General features: G+C 41.2%; 1 protein-coding gene across 2 annotated transcripts in view; it reads left to right on the top strand.

Annotated features, from left to right (window-relative positions):
- The window catches only part of LOC126176861 (WD repeat-containing protein 19), a 355,977-nt gene that overhangs the window by 213,409 nt on the left and 121,425 nt on the right, over nucleotides 1-21,143 (top strand). For both annotated transcript variants that reach the window (XM_049924048.1, XM_049924049.1), the window contains exons 13-14: nucleotides 2,871-2,968; nucleotides 5,165-5,295. In XM_049924048.1, the coding sequence (XP_049780005.1) occupies nucleotides 2,871-2,968; nucleotides 5,165-5,295 (229 nt within the window). The remainder of the gene's footprint in view (nucleotides 1-2,870; nucleotides 2,969-5,164; nucleotides 5,296-21,143) is intronic.

The raw sequence follows: 21,143 nt of genomic DNA, 5'->3' as shown, positions 1-21,143 counted from the left end.
AGTATGTTACCATAGTCTGAGGCTGGGATAATTATGGGAGTGGAGAATATGTTGTAAGGGTAACTCCCATCTGTGCAGTTCAGAAAAGCTTGTGGTGGAGGGGAGTATTCAGATGGCTCAGATAATGAAGCAGCCATTGAATTGAATTGAAGCAGGTTGTGTTTAGCTGTATGTTGTGCCGCAGAGCTGCCTACTTTGCTCTTGGCCACAGTTTGGCAGTGACCATTCATCCTCTTGGACAGCTGGTTACTAGTCATACCAGTATCAAAAGCTGTGCAATGATTGCAGCATAGCTGGTAAATGACATGGCTGCTTTCACAGGTAACGTGGCGCTTGATGGGGTAGGATAAACCTGTGACAGGACTAGAATACGAAGTGCTTCATGGTGGATTGGACAGATCTTGCACCTGGGTCTTCCACAGGGCTTCGGTTATCTGTCATCATGCCCTGAAGTGAGGGCATGAAGTGAGGGAGATCCTTCCCACACCTACTAAAGTTGTGTTCCATCTCCACTCACCCAGTACTTCCTATTCCAGTCCTGTCACAGGTTTATCCTACCCTATCAGTGGCTGGGCCATATGTGAAAGGAGACATGTTATTTATCAGGTCTGCTGCAATCATTGTACAGCTTTTTACATTGGTGTGACTATCAACCAGCTGACCCTGAGGATGAACGGCCACTGCCAAACAGTGGCCAAGAGTAGAAGTAGACCACCCTGTGGCACAACATGCAGCTGAACATAACATGCTTTATTTCAGTGTCTGCTTCATAACCTGAGTGATCTGGATCCTCCCCTCCACCAACAGCTTTTCTGAACTGCACAGACAGGAGTTGTCCGTACAACACTTTCCCCTTTCCTGTAATTATCCCAGCCTCAAACTACAGTAACATAATGTGATCACACACCCTCCTTCCAACAGTATCCATCGCGACTGTCATATCGTCTCCTTTGTATTCTTGTCTCCTACCCTCTTTGTTTGCTGCCCTCTGCCCGTGCATCCACCCTTCTTTCCCCACCCCCTCTCCTTTTTCCCCCTTTTTTCCCCACCTCTCTGCCCCTCAACCTCCTGATGCTGTGCCTGTTTGCGTTCTAGTCCCTGCTCACTGCTCCAGACAGCGTTCCTCTCTCCCACACATGTACATTACAATCCCCTTCCCCCTTCCCCTTCCACTTCCTCTTTCCCTTCCCCTTTCCCCTTTCCCCTCCCCAGCCCCTTTCCCCGTCACCTCTCCTTTCACATTCCCCTTACCCTTCCGTGCTTCCTCCAGACTGCTGGTTGCATCCCACATGATAGTTTCATTCTAACCCAAGCTTCCAGAGTTGGCGATCATGTATGCATGAAGTATGCTTGCTTATGTGTATGAATGGTGTGTGTTTCTCTTTTGCTGATGAAGGCTGTGGCCGAAAGCCTTATGTAACTGTTTTTTAATTGTGCCTGTCTGCAATTTAACATGTCTTCTTTACAGTATCCAGCAATCTATGTTTTCCAACATTGTTGACATTCCTACCTGGCATTTCCATTGTTTAATTTTATACTGTTTTAGTGACAATTCACAGATCCATTAGTGTGCCAATGTCACACAGTACTGCAGCTACTGTTCGTAAAATATGTTACTTTAAAATACAGAAGCCAGCAAATGTGACTTTCTGAAGACAAAATTGTCTTCTCTCATCAACACACCCTTGGTGCTGCACTTAAACAAATTACAAGACACCTAGAATGCTGAAGCTTCATTCAGTGTAACGATTACTGTTGCTTCCCCGATGTTCCTATTTTCTTAATAGCTCATGAGACACACAGTCTCCTTATTATACACCCAAAATTGTTCTATTGTCAGTCAGTACCAACTAGTTGTATATTTTGATATGTTGTTGCAGTGTGTGTGTGTGTGTGTGTGTGTGTGTTTGTGTGTGTGTGTGTGTGTGTGTGGCGGCTCATGTAATACGTATTACAGTTTTTATGCCAGTAATGTGGTTATATAACTCTGGAAGTGTAACAGCTTTTCCTTTTTTACAGCATTTACAGCTTTCATATTTCATAATGAAATAAGGAAAATGCAGGATGGAACAATGACAATATTACGAAAAGGATAGTTGCTACTCACCAAATAGCAGAGATGCTGAGTGGCAAATAGGCGCAACAAAAAGCTTTCGGCCAAAAAAGCCTTCATCGGAACTGAACAACACACACACACACACACACACACACACACACACACACACACACACACAAATGTAACTAACACACACATGACCACAGTCTCCAGCTGCCGAATATGGCCTCAGCAGCTGAAAGATTATTTGTATGGCAGTCTTTTTGTTGTACATATTTGCCAGTCAGCATCTCTGCTATATAGTGAGTAGCAACTATCTTTTTCGTAATATTGTCAATATTTCATAATGATCCTTTCCTTGTGGTCCATATTTATGTGAGTGTATATTTGTGTAGTGAGCTACTAAAGTATCGTAGTTTTTGTTTGTTCAGGTCACTGTTTTTGTGTAGTATGAAACAGATTTCATTGGTACACTAAAGGAAGGATTTTTTAATCATAAATACATTGTGGGCAGGAAAGAGCAGAACAGAAAGTTTTTGTATTTTAGTACTATCACTGGATAGGCTTCGACATAGTAGTAGAATCTATTGTTATGAATTTTAAATTATTATGTAACAACATTTTTATTCTTTGATGCTAAAGTTTGTAGTTTGAATTCAGTTCATTGTCCTTTTCATAGCTTCACTACCCAGTGACTGTTGGTTTTGAAAATAATGAAATTCAGACATTGAATATGTTATAAAATTCTAGTGCAAACAGTGATACATTTCTTCGTTAAAAGTGCTGCATTTTTTGAATTTTTTCTGAATAACAGATTCTCAGATGCATGGAAAACATGCAAACTGTTGAACACCAAGGAATCGTGGACACGTTTAGGAGAAGCAGCACTGAAAAATCTTGAAGTAGAATTTGGTAAGTTGTATATACAATAATTTATACATTAGGCATAATGAATTGAGTGAAGGATAGTTTAATTTAATTATTTTCATACTTCATGGATCATAATTGTGACTTCATGTTCCGTTTTACAATTATTGTATAATACCCTTTCTCAGTGAAAAATGTGGCATCATGCTGACTGTTTTTTGCAGTTGTCTCAAGTTACCTTCCCACCTCTTTTTTTAATATAATGATTTATACTTAACTATCTTCTCTCTCTCTCTCTCTCTCTCTCTCTCTCTCTCTCTCTCTCTCTCTCTCTCTGAGGTGATAAGAAACAAAATTATCTGCCAGTGGCTACAATAGTAAGAGCAGTCAGTTGTTAAAGAGGATAGATGCAATATAGAAAGAAATATTGAATATTTATTCATGAATGCAGCAAGAAACTGTTTGTAGTTTGTAAGGTAAATTTAGATGTAAATTTCAAACATTTTAACACAATAGGGAGAAAGTTGTAGAAAGAAGGAAGGTATACCTGGGGACACAGTAATGAGACTTCTGTGGGGTGACAACTTGGTTGTATGCTGTGGGACAGAAAATTGTGGTTGGAAGATGAGGTGTTGACAAATATGTGTGGACATCTAGGCACAGAAGTAGAAGGATAAGATGTGCCCTATTGATGGACAGCAGATTAATGAGCTCTAAATTTGTAGGGCAGCAATGTATAAATCTGAGCAAAACTTTTTTTTTATCAGGTCTGTCTGCCTTGGGAAACAGAAGACTGTGGCTATAGTTCTCCAGTGCAGTCCAAAAGCATGTAATTTTTTTGGTGTGAAATGAAAACATCTTGCGGAAGCCTGTTCAAGGAACTGGTGATACTGACTACTGCTTCCTTAAAGAAATTTGTCAGAAAGTGTTTCTGTTTCAAGCCAATAGTTCATGAAATCAGTCCTAGAAATAGGAATAATCTACACAAATATTGAAAGTCATGTACTTTGGTCCATTTTTTTCGGGAACATACATTTTCAGTAACCTACCAGTAGCCATGTAGAGTTTATCTACTAATAAAGTTCTATTTGAGAGAAGCCCAAAGGATATATTGGCGGTCAGCTCATTCTACTCCATTGTCAATTTTCTTAAGAAAACTAGCTGATTTGTGGATTCAGAATGGGCCAAAAGTCATGAAGTCGTCATAACTGCTTTCAAATTGCACAGTTTTTGTTAATTGAATGCTGCTTAATTTTGCTGTGGTCAACCTTCCATCCTTCCTCTGTCAGAATCTGAAATGAAAGAGCAGAGAAATGACTAATTAAAAAAAGTTATTCACAGTTACCAGCCCTTTGCAACTCTTGAACAACCCAGTATTATTAACCATCAAATTATGTGATTGTTGTGTAAAATCTGACTTTTCCACATTGTCAGAGCAGTAATCAATATAAATAAGTGTTGTAAGTTGATTTTCTTTTTGATGATTCGTGCCCACTATAGGTTCAGAATTATCATTCGCACCATCAGTGTATTGTAAATTTGCATGTTTTATAACAGGCTGATTATTACCTCTTAAATAAAAATTATGTTTAAGATTTTTTGTCTTACACCACACTTATGACAACTGTTTCATGAAGGATTTGTGGCAGGGATTTAGCTTACCTATTTTGTAATTATGTGTTATTTATTTTGTTTTATGACTTGTTCTACATCCTTGAGGAACTCCTCAGAATGGATCCATAAACCAAAAGTACACCTCACAAGTCATATCAAATCAATCTTCCTTTTATTAGGGGTCAATACAGACAATATAATATTTATAATTTTTCTAGCTGTGTGATTGCTGATAGTCACCTATAGTAAGAATGTAAGTTTTTATTTCTCTAAAAGCAATGGTGTGGCCTCATTCCTGTTTCTCTCCCAAATGATTCAGATCGTAAACTGAGCTGTGACAGTTGTATATCTGTAACATTCTGCATTCAGGTTTGTCGTTTTGACTGTTGTTAAGTATATGTGTCAGCATATTTACCTGCATCATTGTTTATGGAGAAGGGGCATTGGGTCACTCTTAATTTTCCAGTTCTGTATTTTTGTTGAGAAAGAGAACCAAAATAGTGTTCATGGTAAAAGTTAACATTTTATGCTTTTATGAATTCATAAATAGTTATTCAAACTTATGTGGAACAATAAACCCAACAACAAATATTGCATGAGCTTTATATGAAAATTTTATCTTTGCAGCCATTCAAGTGTATCAAGAAATTGATGATGCAGGAATGGTTTGGGCCCTTGAGAATATCCAAGATGAGGAAGACAGGCGACTATTAACTGGTCATATGGCAGTATTCTTAAAGAACTTCGATAAGGCTCAGGTTGTATTATTAAATGTGTGCCTGATTTTGTTTTTAAAAATATGGACTTACTTTTATAACTGCAAGTGCAAATTACTTTACAGGAACAAAAGCTCTACGGGAATTGATGAAAGAAAATAGACTAAATGGAAAAATAATTTTCCTGAGTTTTGACTCGTAGATAGGCACAAAGAGAAAGACTGCTAAAATGTTAAGTTTTCAGACAAAGTGCTTCTTCCAAAGTAGACCACACACACATTCACACAAACATAACTCACACACACACATACACACACACGGCCACTGTCTAAGGGTGCTGGGGTGTGACTGTGACTGTCTGAATGAGCAGCAATCTGCTGGAGTGGGTGGTGAGGGTAAATGGAGACATGGTACAGGGAGGGGGTGGAATAGCAGGGTAGGGGAGGGCGGAAGATGGAAGATGTTGTGCTGCCTGTGGGAGCATGCAGTGACATGGTGGGGACAGGATAGGACTGCTAGGGGCAGTGTTGAGAGATCATGCTGAGGGCCATGGAGGAATATGGGCAGAGGGGGGGGGGGGGGGGGGGGTAGACAGGAGAGGAGAGAAATAGAGAAGGGAGAAAGACAGGTATGTGTGTTAGCGCAATAGGAGTTGTGTCTGGGCAAGGAAGGGATATGTAGTAGAGGATAGGGAGTAGCAAAGAGTGAGGCCAGAGACAAACGAAGATTGAGGCCAGGGGGTTTCTGAGAACGAAAGATTTGTTGTAGGGAGTGTTCCCACCTGCACAGTTCAGAAAAGCTGGTGTTGGTAGGAAGAATCCAAACAGTGAAACAGTCATTAAAGTGAAGCACATTGTGTTGGGAGGCATGTTCAGCAACTGGGTGGTCCGGCTGTCTCTTGGTCAAAGTTTGGCAGTGGCCATACCTGTGGACAGATGGCTAGTCACTTTTCATGCCCATGTAGAAAGTGGCATAGTGGTTGCAGCGTAATTGGTAAATCAAGTGGCTGCTTTCTTAGGTGGACCTCCATTTGGTGAAGGAGTGGAAGAGACCTGCAACAGGACTGGAGCAGATGGTAATGGGGGGATGTGTGGGACATGTCTCGCATTTAGTTCTATTGCAGGGGTATGAGCCATGCAACAAAGGTTTGGGAGTGGGGGTTGAGTAGGGTGGTACAAGGATATTGCATAGGTTCGTTGGGTGGTGGGACACCATTTGGGGAATTTGGGGAGGATATTCCTCATTTCAGGGTACGATGTGATGTAATTCAAACCCTGATGGAGAATGTGATCAGTTGCTCCAGTCCTATGCGGTACTGAGTCAAGAGAGGAAGACTGATAAGTGACTGGAAAGAGAAGGTGTGGGAAATCTGTTTCTGGAAAAGGTATGGAGGCTATGGGGTGTATACTGGGAAATCCGGGAAAATCCCAGGAAGTTATTCATCTGGGAGAAAACTGGGAAAAACCTGGGAGTTTTTCAGAATTCCATTGTTTTAGCTTTCAGTTAAATTTTTGTAATTTCGACTGGTAATAATTGATTCTCTAGCAAAGAATGTTACTGTATCCTGCTACTGGAGAATGATACTGCAGAAATAAAATGTAAATGAGAGGAAAAAAAAAATAAAACTTAAGTGGCAAAGGAAATGCGCCATTTACAACAACAAAACATCGTGCTCGCACAAGCGTCTGTGTAACAAAATAAACTGCTTTCTATGAATGTGATGTCACAACTGCTTACATTAGGTTCATTTGACTAGTTGCCAACGGGTTCATGCGCATGCACAGTAGACTCTCTTATGAGCAGTACCTTCTCCCGCTTCCCACTACTTGAAGTGCGGCTGTTAGCTGTATAGGCAGTAGCAGCAACCAGCCAGATGCTAATGAAAAAATTTTTTCTTGCGCACCCCAGCTGCCACATTCAAGCATGCGCATTGTGGTGGGGCTGGGTTTAGTCTCCACGTGATACCTGCGTTAAGTGATTTCGCTGTTTCCTCTTCATTTACAGCTACCACATCAAATGAAAACAAAACAGATTTCTGTGCCCAGGAGCTATCAAGTGAATTAAAATACATTCACATAATTATGGAAGGCAAAAATATATTATTGGTTTCAGTTTTCTGATTTTATTTCCAAGTTATTATCAGTCAATCATTAATCGTCTTGCAGAACAATGAAGCTATTTTTGTCAGTTTGCTAAAGCAATTTGGCTTTATTAATCTTTCCACTGAGACAATCGATTTATTTGAAATGAAGTGTTTCAGTCCACGGTATTGGCTAGTTCCAACTGTTCGCAGAATTTCAAGTGCACGTTTTCATGTTCTGCCGTGTATGGCATTATGCCATAATAAAGAACCAAATACTAGATAGTACAGTACTGGTACTCTAAGAAAATTTACATTCCAAAAACCACACTGAAAAGCCTGATATTATATGGGACCCACTTCATTGTGAATCTGGAAAGAAACAATGTGCACTTCAAGCCAAATTATACATTTTAGTACGGTTTACAAAATTCTGATGCTCTTGGAATATCCTCTGATGTCCTGTTTCATTTATGGCATAATGTAAGCTCTCTTAGTGCTTTATACATATGAACATGCGGGCTTCCTACACCACTGCAGCTGCACACGTGCAATATTGCCTGTTTTCTGGTGCTCACTGTACCTGCTAAATCGAACAGTCTCGGGATAGTATTGCGAACGGTGGTTCGAAAAGCATTATTTTCAAAGTAACTGCCATCTGTGTCACATCTGCTGTGCAGTGAGCTTCATTAATTTAAGTATTAACTGTATTTTTCTTACTTGTCACTTCTTATTGTGTATTTTTTTGCTTTTAGGAAGCTTAAGTTTTCGAATACTAGCAATAGTGTTTCATAGATTTCGTGTTTGTTTTGAATACAGTCAGAGAGAGTCCCTTTAGTCAGCTGTAGTGCCAGTAGTGCTAGTGTTTGTTGTAAATACAGTCCAGAGACAGGAAGTGCTTATTTTCATTGTTTTTAACATGAACCATGGACCTTGCCGTTGGTGGGGAGGCTTGCCTGCCTCAGCGATACAGATAGCTTTACCATAGGTGCAACCACAACGGAGGAGTATCTGTTGAGAGGCCAGACAAACGTGTGGTTCCTGAAGAGAGGCAGCAGCCTTTTCAGTAGTTGCAAGGTCAACAGTCTGGATGATTGACTGATTGGCCTTGTAACACTAACCAAAACGGCCTTGCTTTTGTGGTACTGCGAACAGCTGAAAGCAAGGGGAAACTACAGCTGTCATTTTTACCGAGGGCATGCAGCTTTACTGTATGATTAAATGATGACAGCATCCTCTTGGGTAAATTTTCCGGAGGTAAAACAGTCCCCCATTCGGATCTCCGAGCGGGGACTACTCAAGAGGATGTCGTTATCAGGAGAAAGAAAACTGGCGTTCTACGGATCAGAGCGTGATATGTCAGATCCCTTAATTGGGCAGGTAGGTTAGAAAATTCAAAAAGGGAAATGGATAGGTTAATGTTAAATATAGTGGGAATTAGTGAAGTTCGGTGGAAGGAGGAACAAGACTTCTGGTCGGGTGAGTGCAGGGTTATAAACACAAAATCAAATAGGGGTAATGCAGGAGTAGCTTTAATAATGAACAGGAAAATAGGAATGCGGGTAAGCTACTACAAACAGCATAGTGAACGCATTATTGTGGCTAAGATAGATATGAAGCCCTAGCCCTACTACAGTAGTACAAGTTTATATGCCAACTAGCTCTGCAGATGATGAAGAAATCGAAGAAATAAAAGAAATTATTCAGATAGTGAAGGGAGACAAAAATTTAATAGTCATGGGTGACTGGAATTCGGCAGTAGGAAAAGGTAGAGAAGGAAACATAGTAGGTGAATATGGAATGGGGGTAAAGAATGAAAGAGGAAGACATCTGGTAGAATTTTGCACAAAGCATAACTTAATCATAGCTTACACTTGGTTCAAGAATCATGAAATAAGTTTGAATACGTGGAAGAGGCCTGGAGATACTGGAAAGTATCAGATAGATTATATGATGGTAAGACAGAGGTTTAGGAACCAGGTTTTAAATTGTAAGACATTTCCAGGGGCAGATGTGGATTCTGACTACAATCTATTGGTTATGACCTGTAGATTAAAACTGAAGAAACTGCAATAAGGTGGGAATTTAAGGAGATGGGACCTGGATAAACTGAAAGAACCAGAGGTTTGTACAGAGTTTCAGGGAGAGCATAAGGAAACAGTTGACAGGAATGGGGGAAAGAAATACAGTAGAAGAAGAATGGGTAGCTTTGAGGGATGAAGTAGTGAAGGCAGCAGAGGATCAAGTAGGTAAAAAGACAAGGGCCAGTAGAAATCCTTGGGTAACAGAAGAAATATTGAATTTAATTGATGAAAGGAGAAATAGAAAAATGCAGTAAATGAAGCAGGCAAAAAGGAACACAAACATCTCAAAAATGAGATCGACAGGAAGTGCAAAATGACTAAGCAGGCATAGATAGAGGATAAATGTAAGGATGTAGAGGCTTATCTCACTAGGGGTAAGATAGATACAGCCTACAGGAAAATTAAAGAGATCTTCATAGAAAAGAGAACCACTTGTATGAATATCAAAAGCTCAGATGGAAACCCAGTTCTAAGCAAAGAAGGGAAAGCAGAGAGGTGGAAGGAGTATATAGAGGGTCTATATAAGGGCGATGTTCTTGAGGACAATATTATGGAAATGGAAGAGGATGTAGATGAAGATGAAATGGGAGATATGATACTGCGTGAAGAGTTTGACAGAGCACTGAAAGACCCGAGTCGAAACAAGGCCCTGGGAGTAGACAACATTCCATTAGAACTACTGACAGCTTTGGGAGAACCAGTCCTGACGAAACTCTACCATCTGGTGAGCAAGATGTATGAAACAGGCGAAATACCCTCAGACTTCAAGAAGAATATGATCCCAAAGAAAGCAGGTGTTGGCAAATGTGAAAATTACCAAACTATCAGTATAATAAGTCACAGCTGCAAAATACTAACGCAAATTCTTTACAAACGTATGGAAAAATGGTAGAAGCCGACCTTGGGGGAAGATCAGTGTGGATTCCGTAGAAATGTTGGATCACGTGACGCAATACTGACCCTATGACTTATCTTAGAAGCTAGATTAAGGAAAGGCAAACCTACATTTCTAGCATTTGTAGACTTAGAGAAAGCTTTTGACAATGTTGACTGGAATACACTCTTTCAAATTCTGAAGGTGGCAGGTGTAAAATACAGGGAGCGAAAGGCTATTTACAATTTGTACAGAAACCAGATGGCAGTTTTAAGAGTCGAGGGGCACGAAAGGGAAGGAGTGGTTGGGAAGGGAGTGAGACAGGGTTGTAGTCTCTCCCCGATGTTATTCAATCTGTATATTGAGCAAGCAGTGAAGGAAACAAAAGAAAAATTCGGAGTAGGTATTAAAATCCATGCAGAAGAAATAAAAACTTTGAGGTTCGCCAATGACATTGTAATTCTGTCAGAGACTGCAAAGGACTTGCAAGAGCAGTTGAATGGAATGTATAATGTCTTGAAAGGAGGGTATAAGATGAACATCAACAAAAGCAAAACGAGGATAATGGAATGTAGTTGAATTAAGTCGGGTGATGCTGAGGGAATTAGATTAGGAAATGAGACACTTAAAGTAGTAAAGGAGTTTTGCTGTTTGGGGAGCAAAATAACTGATGATGGTTGAAGTAGAGAGGATATAAAATGTAGACTGGCAATGGCAAGGAAAGCATTTCTGAAGAGAAATTTGTTAACATCGAGTATAGATTTATGTGTCAGGAAGGCATTTCTGGAAGTATTTGTATGGAGTGTAGCCATGTATGGAAGTGAAACATGGACGATAAATAGTTTGGACAAGAAGAGAATAGAAGCTTTCGAAATGTGGTGCTACAGAAGAATGCTGAAGATTAGATGGGTAAATCACATAACTAATGAGGAAGTATTGAATAGGATTGGGGAGAAGAGAAGTTTGTGGCACAACTTGACTAGAAGAAGGGGTCGGTTGGTAGGACATGTGTTGAAGCATCAAGGGATCACCAATTTAGTATTGGAGGGCAGCGTGGGGGGTAAAAATCGTAGAGGGAGACCAAGAGATGAATACACTAAGCAGATTCAGAAGAATGTAGGTTGCAGTAGGTACTGGGAGATGAAGAAGCTTGCACAGGATAGAGATGCATGGAGAGCTGCATCAAACCAGTCTCAGGACTGAAGACCAAAACAACAACAACAACAACAACAAGTTTCTAGTAACCACAGTTTAGTCAGCTATCAGCCGCCTTTAGTGAATTAGCAGTCTAGTTAAAAGTTGATTAACTCTCTACAGTAAATTGATTTCTTAGGATGGATAGGATGTGTGACTGCTGTGTACGGACGCAGGAGAAGCTGGCCACTGTTCGCGAACAGCTGAACATGTTGATGACTGTGGTCAGCCATCTTCAGGCTGCTGCTTCGGAGTGTAGTGGCAGTGGGGAGTCTGGTGCGTCGCATGGTACACCCCAGGTGTTGCATGCTTCGCCCACAATCCCTGCTTTTTAGACATATTCGCGGGTACCGGCCACAGTTGGGCCACCTTCTCCTCAAGGGGAGTGGTGGGTTCAGCGGTGTTCGTGCCACACGAGGCGGAGGGTCAATGTGGATGCTGGCCGTGCGGCATCTCCCGCTCTGCCTGTGAGTGGACATGTGGTCCCTCCTTCAGCAAGGTTCGAGTAGGCACACGGGGGGAAGGGTTTATTAGTGATTGGGAGTTCCAACGTTAGGTGGGTGATGGAGCCCCTTAGGGAGATAGCGGAAAGGTCAGGGAAGAAGGCCAGTGTTCACTCTGTCTGCTTGCCGGGGGGGTCTCATCCGAGATGTGGAGGAGGCCCTGCCGGCAGTAATAGAGGGCACTGTGTGCACCCAACTGCAAATTGTTGCTCATGTCGGCACCAATGACTCCTGCCGTGTGGGTTCAGAGGTTATTCTCAGTTCATACAGGCGGTTGGTAGAGTTGGTGAAGGCGGAAAGCCTCGCTCGTGGGGTGGAATCTGAGCTAACTATTTGTAGTATCGTTCCCAGAACTGATCGCAGTCCTCTGGTTTGGAGCCGAGTGGAAGGCTTAAACCAGAGACTCAGATGATGCTGCGGAGATCTGGGGTGCAAATTTCTCGACCTCCGCTGTCGGGTGGAGAAATGTAGGGTCCCCCTGAATAGGTCAGGCATGCACTACACGCAGGAAGTGGTTACAAGGGTAGCGGAGTACATGTGTAGTGCACACGTGGGTTTTTTAGGTTGGAGAATTCCCTCCCTAGGCCCGACAAGACGCCTCCTGAGACGCGACAAGGTCGTAGTAGGCAAAATGCAACAGGGGATAACAATATTAATGTGCTAATAGTAAACTGCAGGAGCGTCTATAGAAAGGTCCCAGAACTGGTCTCTTTAATAAACGGGCACAACGCCCACATAGTACTAGGGACAGAAAGTAGGCTGAAACCAGATATAAACAGTAATGAAATTCTAAACTCAGATTGGAATGTATACCGCAGAGACAGGCTGGACAGTGAAGGGGGAGGAGTGTTTATAGCGATAAAAAGTACAATAGTATTGAAGGAAAATGACGGAGATCTGAAATGTGAAATAATTTGGATGAAGGTCATGGTTAAAGCAGGCTCAAACATGGTAATTGGATGTCTCTATAGGCCTCCTGGCTCAGCAGCTGTTGTGGCAAAGCACCTGAAGGAAAATTTGGAAAATGTTTCGAGTAGATTTCCCCACCAGGTTATAGTTCTGGGTGGAGATTTTAATTTGCCGGATATAGACTGGGATACTCAAATGTTTATAACGGGTGGCCGGGACAAAGAATCCAGTGAAATATTTTTAAGTGCATTATCTGAAAACTACCTTGAGCAGTTAAACAGAGAACTGACTCATGGCAATAATATAGTGACAAACAGACCCGAACTATTTGAAACAGTTAACGCAGAACAGGGAATCAGCGATCATAAAGCGGTTACTGCATCGATGATTTCAGCTGTAAATAGAATTATTAAAAAAGGTAGGAAGATTTTTCTGTTTAGCAAAAGTGACAAACAGCAGATTTCAGAGTACTTGACAGCTCAACACAAAAGTTTTGTCTCAAGTACAGATAGTGGACAAAGTTGAAAACCATCATACAATAAGCATTAGATGAGTATGTGCCAAGCAAGATTGTAAGAGATGGAAAAGAGCCACCATGGTACAACAACCGAGTTAGGAAACTGCTGTGGAAGCAAAGGGAACGTCACAGCAAACATAAACATAGCCAAAGCCTTGCAGACAAACAAAAATCACGCGAAGCGAAATGTAGTGTGAGGAGGGCTGTGCGAGAGGCGTTCAGTGAATTCAAAAGTAAAGTTCTATGTACTGACTTGGCAGAAAATCCTAAGAAATTTTGGTCTTATGTCAAAGAGGTAGGTGGATCAAAACAAAATGTCCAGACACTCTGTGACCAAAATGGTACTGAAACAGAGGATGACAGACTAAAGGCCGAAATACTAAATGTCTTCTTCCAAAGCTGTTTCACAGAGGAAGACTGCACTGTAGTTCCCTCTCTAGATTGTTGCACAGATGACAAAATGGTAGATATCGAAATAGATGACAGAGGGATAGAGAAAAAATTAAAATTGCTTAAAAGAGGAAAGGCCTCTGGACCTGGTGGGATACCAGTTCGATTTTACACAGAGTATGCGAAGGAACTTGCCCCCCTTCTTGCAGCGGTGTACCGTAGGTCTCTAGAAGAGCGTAGCATTCCAAAGGATTGGAAAAGGGCACAGGTCATCCACATTTTCAAGACATCGAACAGATGTGCAGAACTATAGACCTGTATCTCTAACGTCAATCAGTTTTAGAATTTTGGAACACGTATTATGTTCGAGTATAATGACTTTTCTGGAGACTAGAAATCTACTCTGTAGGAATCAGCATGGGTTTAGAAAAAGACAATCGTGTGAAACCCAGCTCGTGCTATTCGTCCACGAGACTCAGAGGGTCATAGACAGGGGTTCCCAGGTAGATGCTGTTTCTTGACTTCTGCAAGGCGTTCGATACAGTTTCCCACAGTCGTTTAACGAACAAAGTAAGAGCATATGGACTATCAGACCAATTGTGTGATTGGATTGAAGAGTTCCTAGATAACAGAACGCAGCATGTCATTCTCAATGGAGAGAAGTCTTCCGAAGTAAGAGTGATTTCAGGTGTGCCGGAGGGGACTGTCGTAGGACCGTTGCTATTCACAATATACATAAATGACCTTGCGGATAACATCGGAAGTTCACTGAGGCTTTTTGTGGATGATGCTGCGGTATTCGAGGGGTTGTAACAATGGAAAATTGTGCTGAAGTGCAGGAGGATCTGCAAAGAATTGACACTTGATGCAGGGAATAGCAATTGAATCTCAATGTAGACAAATGTAATGTGCTGCGAATACATAGAAAGAAAGATCATTTATCATTTAGCTACAATATAGCATGTCAGCAGCTGGAAGCAGTTAATTCCATAAATTATCTGGGAGTAGGCATTAGGAGTGATTTAAAATGGAATGACCATATAAAGTTGATCGTCGGTAAAGCAGATGCCAGACTGAGATTCATTGGAAGAATCCTAAGGAAATGCAATCCAAAAACAAAGGAAGTGGGTTACAGTACACTTGTTCGCCCACTGCGTGAATACTGCTCAGCAGTGTGGGATCCAAACCAGATAGGGTTCAGAGAAGAGATAGAGAGGATCCAACGAAGAGCAGCGCGCTTCGTTACAGGATCATTTAGTAATCATGAAAGCATTACGGAGATGATAGATAAACTCCACTGGAGGACTTGGAGAATCGCTCAGTAGCTCGGTTCGGGCTTTTGTTGAAGTTTCGAGTACATACCTTCACCGAGGAGTCAAGCAGTATATTGCTTCCTCCTATGTATATCTTGCGAAGAGACCACGAAGATAAAATCAGAGAGATTAGAGCCCACACAGAGGCATACCGACAATCTTTCTTTCCAGGAACAATACGAAACTGGAATAGAAGGGAGAACTGATAGAGGTTCTCAAAGTACCCTCCAGGTTCTCAAAGTACCCTCCGCCACACACCGTTAGGTGGCTTGCAGAGTATGGATGTAGATGTAGATGTAGAAATTTCTTTTTTACCCCAGATGAATTATGTTCTTCCTTACATCCATGAATCACGGACCTTGCCGTTGGTGGGGAGGCTTGCGTGTTTCAGCGATACAGATAGCCATGCTGTAGGTGCAACCACAACAGAGGGGAATCTGTTGAGAGGCCAGACAAACATGTGGTTCCTGAAGGGGGGCAGCAGTCTTAGTTGCAGAGGCAACAGTCTCGATGATGGACTGACCTGGCCTTGTAACACTAATCAAAACGGCCTTGCTGTGCTGCTACTGTGAACAGCTGAAAGCAAGGGGAAACTACAGTCATAACTTTACCCAAGGGCATGCAGCTTTACTGTATGGCTAAATGACGACGACGTCCTCTTGGGTAAAATATTCCGAAGGTAAAATAGTCCCCCATTCGGATCTCCGGGCGGGGACTACTCAGGAGGACGTCATTATTAGGAGAAAGAAAACTGGCTTTCCATGGATTGGAGTGTGGAATGTCAGATCCCTTAATTGGGCATGTAGGTTAGAAAATTTAAAAAGGGAAATGGATAGGTTAAAGTTAAATATAGTGTGAATTAGTGAAGTCGGTGCTAGGAGGAACAAGACTTCTGGTCAGGTGAGTACAGGGTTATAAATACAAAATCAAATAGGGGTAATGCAGGAGTATGTCTAATAATGAATTAAAAAATAGGAGTGCGGGTAAGCTACTACAAACAGCATAGTGAACACATTATTGTGGCCAAGATAGACACGAAGCCCTCACCTACCACAGTAGTACAAGTTTATATGCCAACTAGCTCTACAGATGACGAGGAGATTGATGAAATGTATGATGAGATAAACTGGATAAACTGACAGAAGCAGAGGCTGTAGAGAGCTTCAGGGAGAGCATTAGGGAACGATTGACAGGAATGGGGGAAAGAAATACAGTAGAAGAAGAATGGGTAGCTTTCAGGGATGAAATAGTGAAGGCAGCAGAGAATCAAGTAGGTAAAAAGATGAGGGCTACTAGAAATCCTTGGGTAACAGAGGAGATATTGAATTTAATTTATGAAGGGAGAAAATATAAAAATGCTGTAAATTAAGCAGGCAAAAAGGAATACTAACGTCTCAAAAATGAGTTCAACAGGAAGTGAAAAATGGCTAAGCAGGGATGGCTAGGAGACAAATGTAAGGATGTAGAGGCTTATCTCACTAGGGGTAAGATAGATACTGCCTACAGGAAAATTAAAGAAACCTTTGGAGAAAAGAGAACCACTTGTGTGAATATCAAGAGCTCAGATGGAAACCTAGTTCTAAGCAAAGAAGGGAAAGCAGAGAGGTGGAAGGAGTATATAGAGGGTCTATACTAGGGCAATGTTCTTGAGAACAATATTATGGAAATGGAAGAGGATGTAGATGAAGATGAAATGGGACATATTATACTGCATGAAGAGTTTGACAGGGCACTGAAAGACCTGAGTCGAAACATGACCCTGGGAGTATACAACATTCTATTAGAGCTACTGACAGCCTTGGGAGAGCCAGCTCTGACAAAATGCTACCATCTAGTGAGCAAGATGTATGAGACAGGCGAAATACCCTCTGACTTCAAGAAGAATGTAATAATTCCAATCCCAAAGAAAGCAGGTGTTGACAGATGTGAAAATTACCGAACCATCAGTTTAATAAGCCACAGCTGCAAAATACTAATGCAAATTCCTTACAGACAAATGGAAAAACTGCTAGAAGCCGACCTTGGGGAAGATCTGTTTGGATTCCTTAGAAATACTGGACCACCTGAGGCAATACTGATCCTACAAATTATCTTGGAAGATAGATTAAGGAAAGGAAAAACTATGTTTCTAGCATTTATAGACTTAGAGAAAGCTTTTGATAGTGTTGACTGGAGTACTCCCTTTCAAATTCTGAAGGTGGCAGGGGTAAAATACGGTGAGGGAATGGCTATTTACAATTTGTACAGAAATCAGATGGCAGTTATAAGAGTTGAGGAGCATAAAAGGGAAGCAGTGGTTGGGAACTGAGTGAGACAGGGTTGTAGCCTCTCCCCGATGTTATTCAATCTGTATATTGAGCAAGCAGTAAAGGAAACAAAAGAAAAATTCGGAGTAGAAATTAAAATCCATGGAGAAGAAATAAAAACTTTTAGGTTCGCCAATGACATTGTAGTTCTGTCAGAGACAGCAAAGGACCTGGAAGAGCAGTTGAACGGAATGGACAGTGTCATGAAAGGAGGGTATAAGATGAACATCAACAAAAGCAAAACGAGGATAATGGAATGTAGTCGAATTAAGTCGGGTGATGCTGAGGGAATTAGATTAGGAAATGAGACACTTAAAAGTAGTAAAGGAGTGTTGCTATTTGGGGAGCAAAATAACTGATGATAGTTGAAGTAGAGAGGATATCAAATGTAGACGGGCAATGGCAAGGAAAGCGTTTCTGAAGAAGAGAAATTTGTTAATATCAAGTATAGATTTAAGTAAGTGTCAGGAAGTCTGTTCTCAGAGTATTTGTATGGAGTGTAGCCACATATGGAAGCGAAATATGGATGATAAATAGTTTGGACAAAAAGAGAATAGAAGCTTTCGAAAAGTGGTGCTACAGAAGAATGCTGAAGATTAGATGGGTAGATCACATAACTAATGACGAGGTATTGAATAGAATTGGGGAGAAGAGAAATTTGTGGCACAACTTGACTAGAAGAAGGGATCAGTTGGTATGACATGCTCTGAGGCATCAAGGGATCATCAATTTAGTATTGGAGGGCAGTGTGGAGGGTAAAAATCTTAGAGGGAGACCAAGAGATGAATACACTAAGCAGATTCAGAAGGATGTAGGCTGCAGTACGTACTGGGAGATGAAGCAGCTTGCACATGATTGAGTAGCATGGCGAGCTGCATCAAACCATTCTCTGGACTGAAGACCACAACAACAACATTTATGTTAGTGTGATAAGTGGGATGCATTTCTTAAATCACTGAGCGATTAAAGCTGAACCCTTTGAGGACCAGCCACTTATAAGAATTTCGAGCACAGAAGGCCAGACATTTATGTCATTATTTTAAATTTACTGGCACATTTGTGTGATGTATCTTAAAGTATAACACATGCAAAAAAAAGATCAATAGCACATGGGAAAGCTTATCTTCTCTTGTAGTTTGTTAATCTTCGAGACCAAAATTATCTGTGAAAGCGTAGCTTTTCTTGTAACTTGGTTGGTTTGGGGAAGGAGACCAGACAGCGTGGTCATCGGTCTCATCGGATTAGGGAAGGATGGGGAAGGAAGTCGGCCGTGCCCTTTCAGAGGAACCTTCCCAGCATTGGCCTGGAGTGATTTAGGGGAAACACGGAAAACCTAAATCAGGATGGTCGGACGCGGGATTGAACCGTCGTCCTCCCGAATGCGAGTTCAGTGTCTAACCACTGCGCCACCTCGCTCGGTTTTCTTGTAACTATACTATGTATATTAATGTAACTTTTCCTCATTGTGTGTTCGCACTACATAACAGTGATCTTGCAATTGGCTGAGTATAACATGTGTACCATGCTCTTAGTATCTACTGTCATTGGCTGGTGAGATCACATGGCATGAGTTAAAACTGACATACAAAAGAACATAGCAATCTCGATTTAAACACTCTGGAAACTAATGTCCTGTCATTGGTGCAATTTGAATTTATACTTTCGTCATACGAAAATAAGCAGCGTATGTGTTTCTGCACATCAAAGGCCTTTCCAAAACTTCTCTGCTTTCTTTTCATGAAAAGTCTTTCCAAAAATTCTCTCCCCCATTTTTATTTTTTATTTTTCCCCCTCGGGAAGTTCTACGCCAGTGTATAAAACATTGACCATTCAAAGGATTGATCAGTTTTACAGTTCTGAGGGAAAATTCTACAGTAAACCTACTGTCACTTAGCACGGAAAAAGTGTATTTTCCCCTGGAAAAATTATATTTTTTAAATGGGACATCTGGGAAAAATCCAGGAATTTTTTTTTCCTTGTCCACGTATACACCCTGAGGCTAATTTCACTCTGTGAAGGTCTCAGTGCGACAGTGATGAGAATGGTGCTGGGTGATAAAGGAACAAGAACTCTCCATGTGCGGTATAAGTAAAAACCTCTTAAATATGTTTTTATGTAAGAGATAATAACCAGCTTGCCCCAAAACATGAAAATGGACAATACACTGATGGTATGGTGCATATGATAATTCTTAAGCTATTGTAACCATGCATCATCAAACAGAAAATCAGTTTACAACACTTATTTACATTAATTACTGAACTCTCCACAGTTCCTATTCCTTTATCATCTGGCACCTTACTTGTCACTGTCAAAGCAACCTCCTTTTACAATAAAATCCCTAATGCCCATGACTTTGCCACTATTGAACACTACCTTTCCCAACGCCCGAATGACTCCAACCTACAGCCTCCTTCCCGGTCACCATAACCAACTACATCCTCACCCAAAATTATTTTCCTCTGAAAGCATCACCTATAAAGAAATCCATGGTGCAGCAATGGGTGTTCGCATGGCACCATCCTTTACCAACCTATTCATGGGCCATCAAGAGGAATCGTATGTAACTACCCAGAGTCTCTAATCCCTCACATATTTCAGATTCATTGATGTAATGTTCATGAGTTGGCCTGATGATGGGACACCCATCTTCTCATCCATGTGCTTCATATGGTCCTCCTGAAACCAACAAGCCACCTTCCTTGATGTCAACCTTGCAATGTTCTGCTGGTTCTTAACCGTGATATCAGGTGGTTAAATAAAGTCTGATCAGGAGCTAATACTTCCTGTTATTGAGTCTAGTCTTTCTCATCTATTGTTTCTAAATGATTAATGGAAAATCTCGAATAAAGATGTGAAACAAATACTAACAAAGAGATAGAGGGGATGGCCATTATCCTCGTTTTGCTTTTGTTGATGTTCATCTTATATCCTCCTTTCAAGACACTGTCCATTCCATTCAACTATTCTTGCTGTCTCTGACAGAATTACAATGTCATTGGCGAACCTCAAGGTTTTTATTTCTTCTCCTTGGATTTTGATACCTACTCTGAATTTTTCTTTTGTTTCCTTCACTGCTTGCTCAATATACAGATTGAATAACATCGGGGAGAAGCTACAACCCTGTCTCACTCCCTTCCCAACCACTGCTTCCCATTCATGCCCCTCGACTCTTATAACTGCCATCTGGTTTCTGTACAAATTGTAAATAGCCTTCCGCTCCCTGTGTTTTACCCCTGCCACCTTCAGAATCTGAAAGAGAGTATTCCAGTCAATATTGTCAAAGGCGTTCTCTAAGTTTACAAATGCTGGAAACGTAGGTTTGCCTTTCCTTAATCTAGCTTCCAAGATAAGTCGTAGGTCAGTATTGCCTCACGTGTTCCAATATTTCTACGGAATCCAAACTGATCTTCCCCGAGGTCGGCTTCTACCAGTTTTTCCATTCGTCTGTAAAGAATTTGCGTTAGTATTTTGCAGCTGTGACTTATTAAACTGATAGTTTGGTAGTTTTCACATCTGTCAACACCTGCTTTCTTTGGGATTGGAATGATTATATTCTTCTTGAAGTCTGAGAGTATTTCGCCTGTCTCATACATCTTGCTCATCAGTTTTGTCAGGACTGGCTCTCCCAAGGCTGTCAGTAGTTCTGATGGAATGTTATCTACTCCCGGGGCCTTGTTTCGACTTAGGTCTTTCAGTGCTCTGTCAAACTCTTCACGT

This window comes from Schistocerca cancellata, chromosome 3 (assembly GCF_023864275.1).
Source record: "Schistocerca cancellata isolate TAMUIC-IGC-003103 chromosome 3, iqSchCanc2.1, whole genome shotgun sequence".
Classification (NCBI taxonomy): domain Eukaryota; kingdom Metazoa; phylum Arthropoda; class Insecta; order Orthoptera; family Acrididae; genus Schistocerca; species Schistocerca cancellata.
Note: the sequence above shows the minus strand (reverse complement) of the source record. Positions and strands in the feature narration are given on the sequence as shown.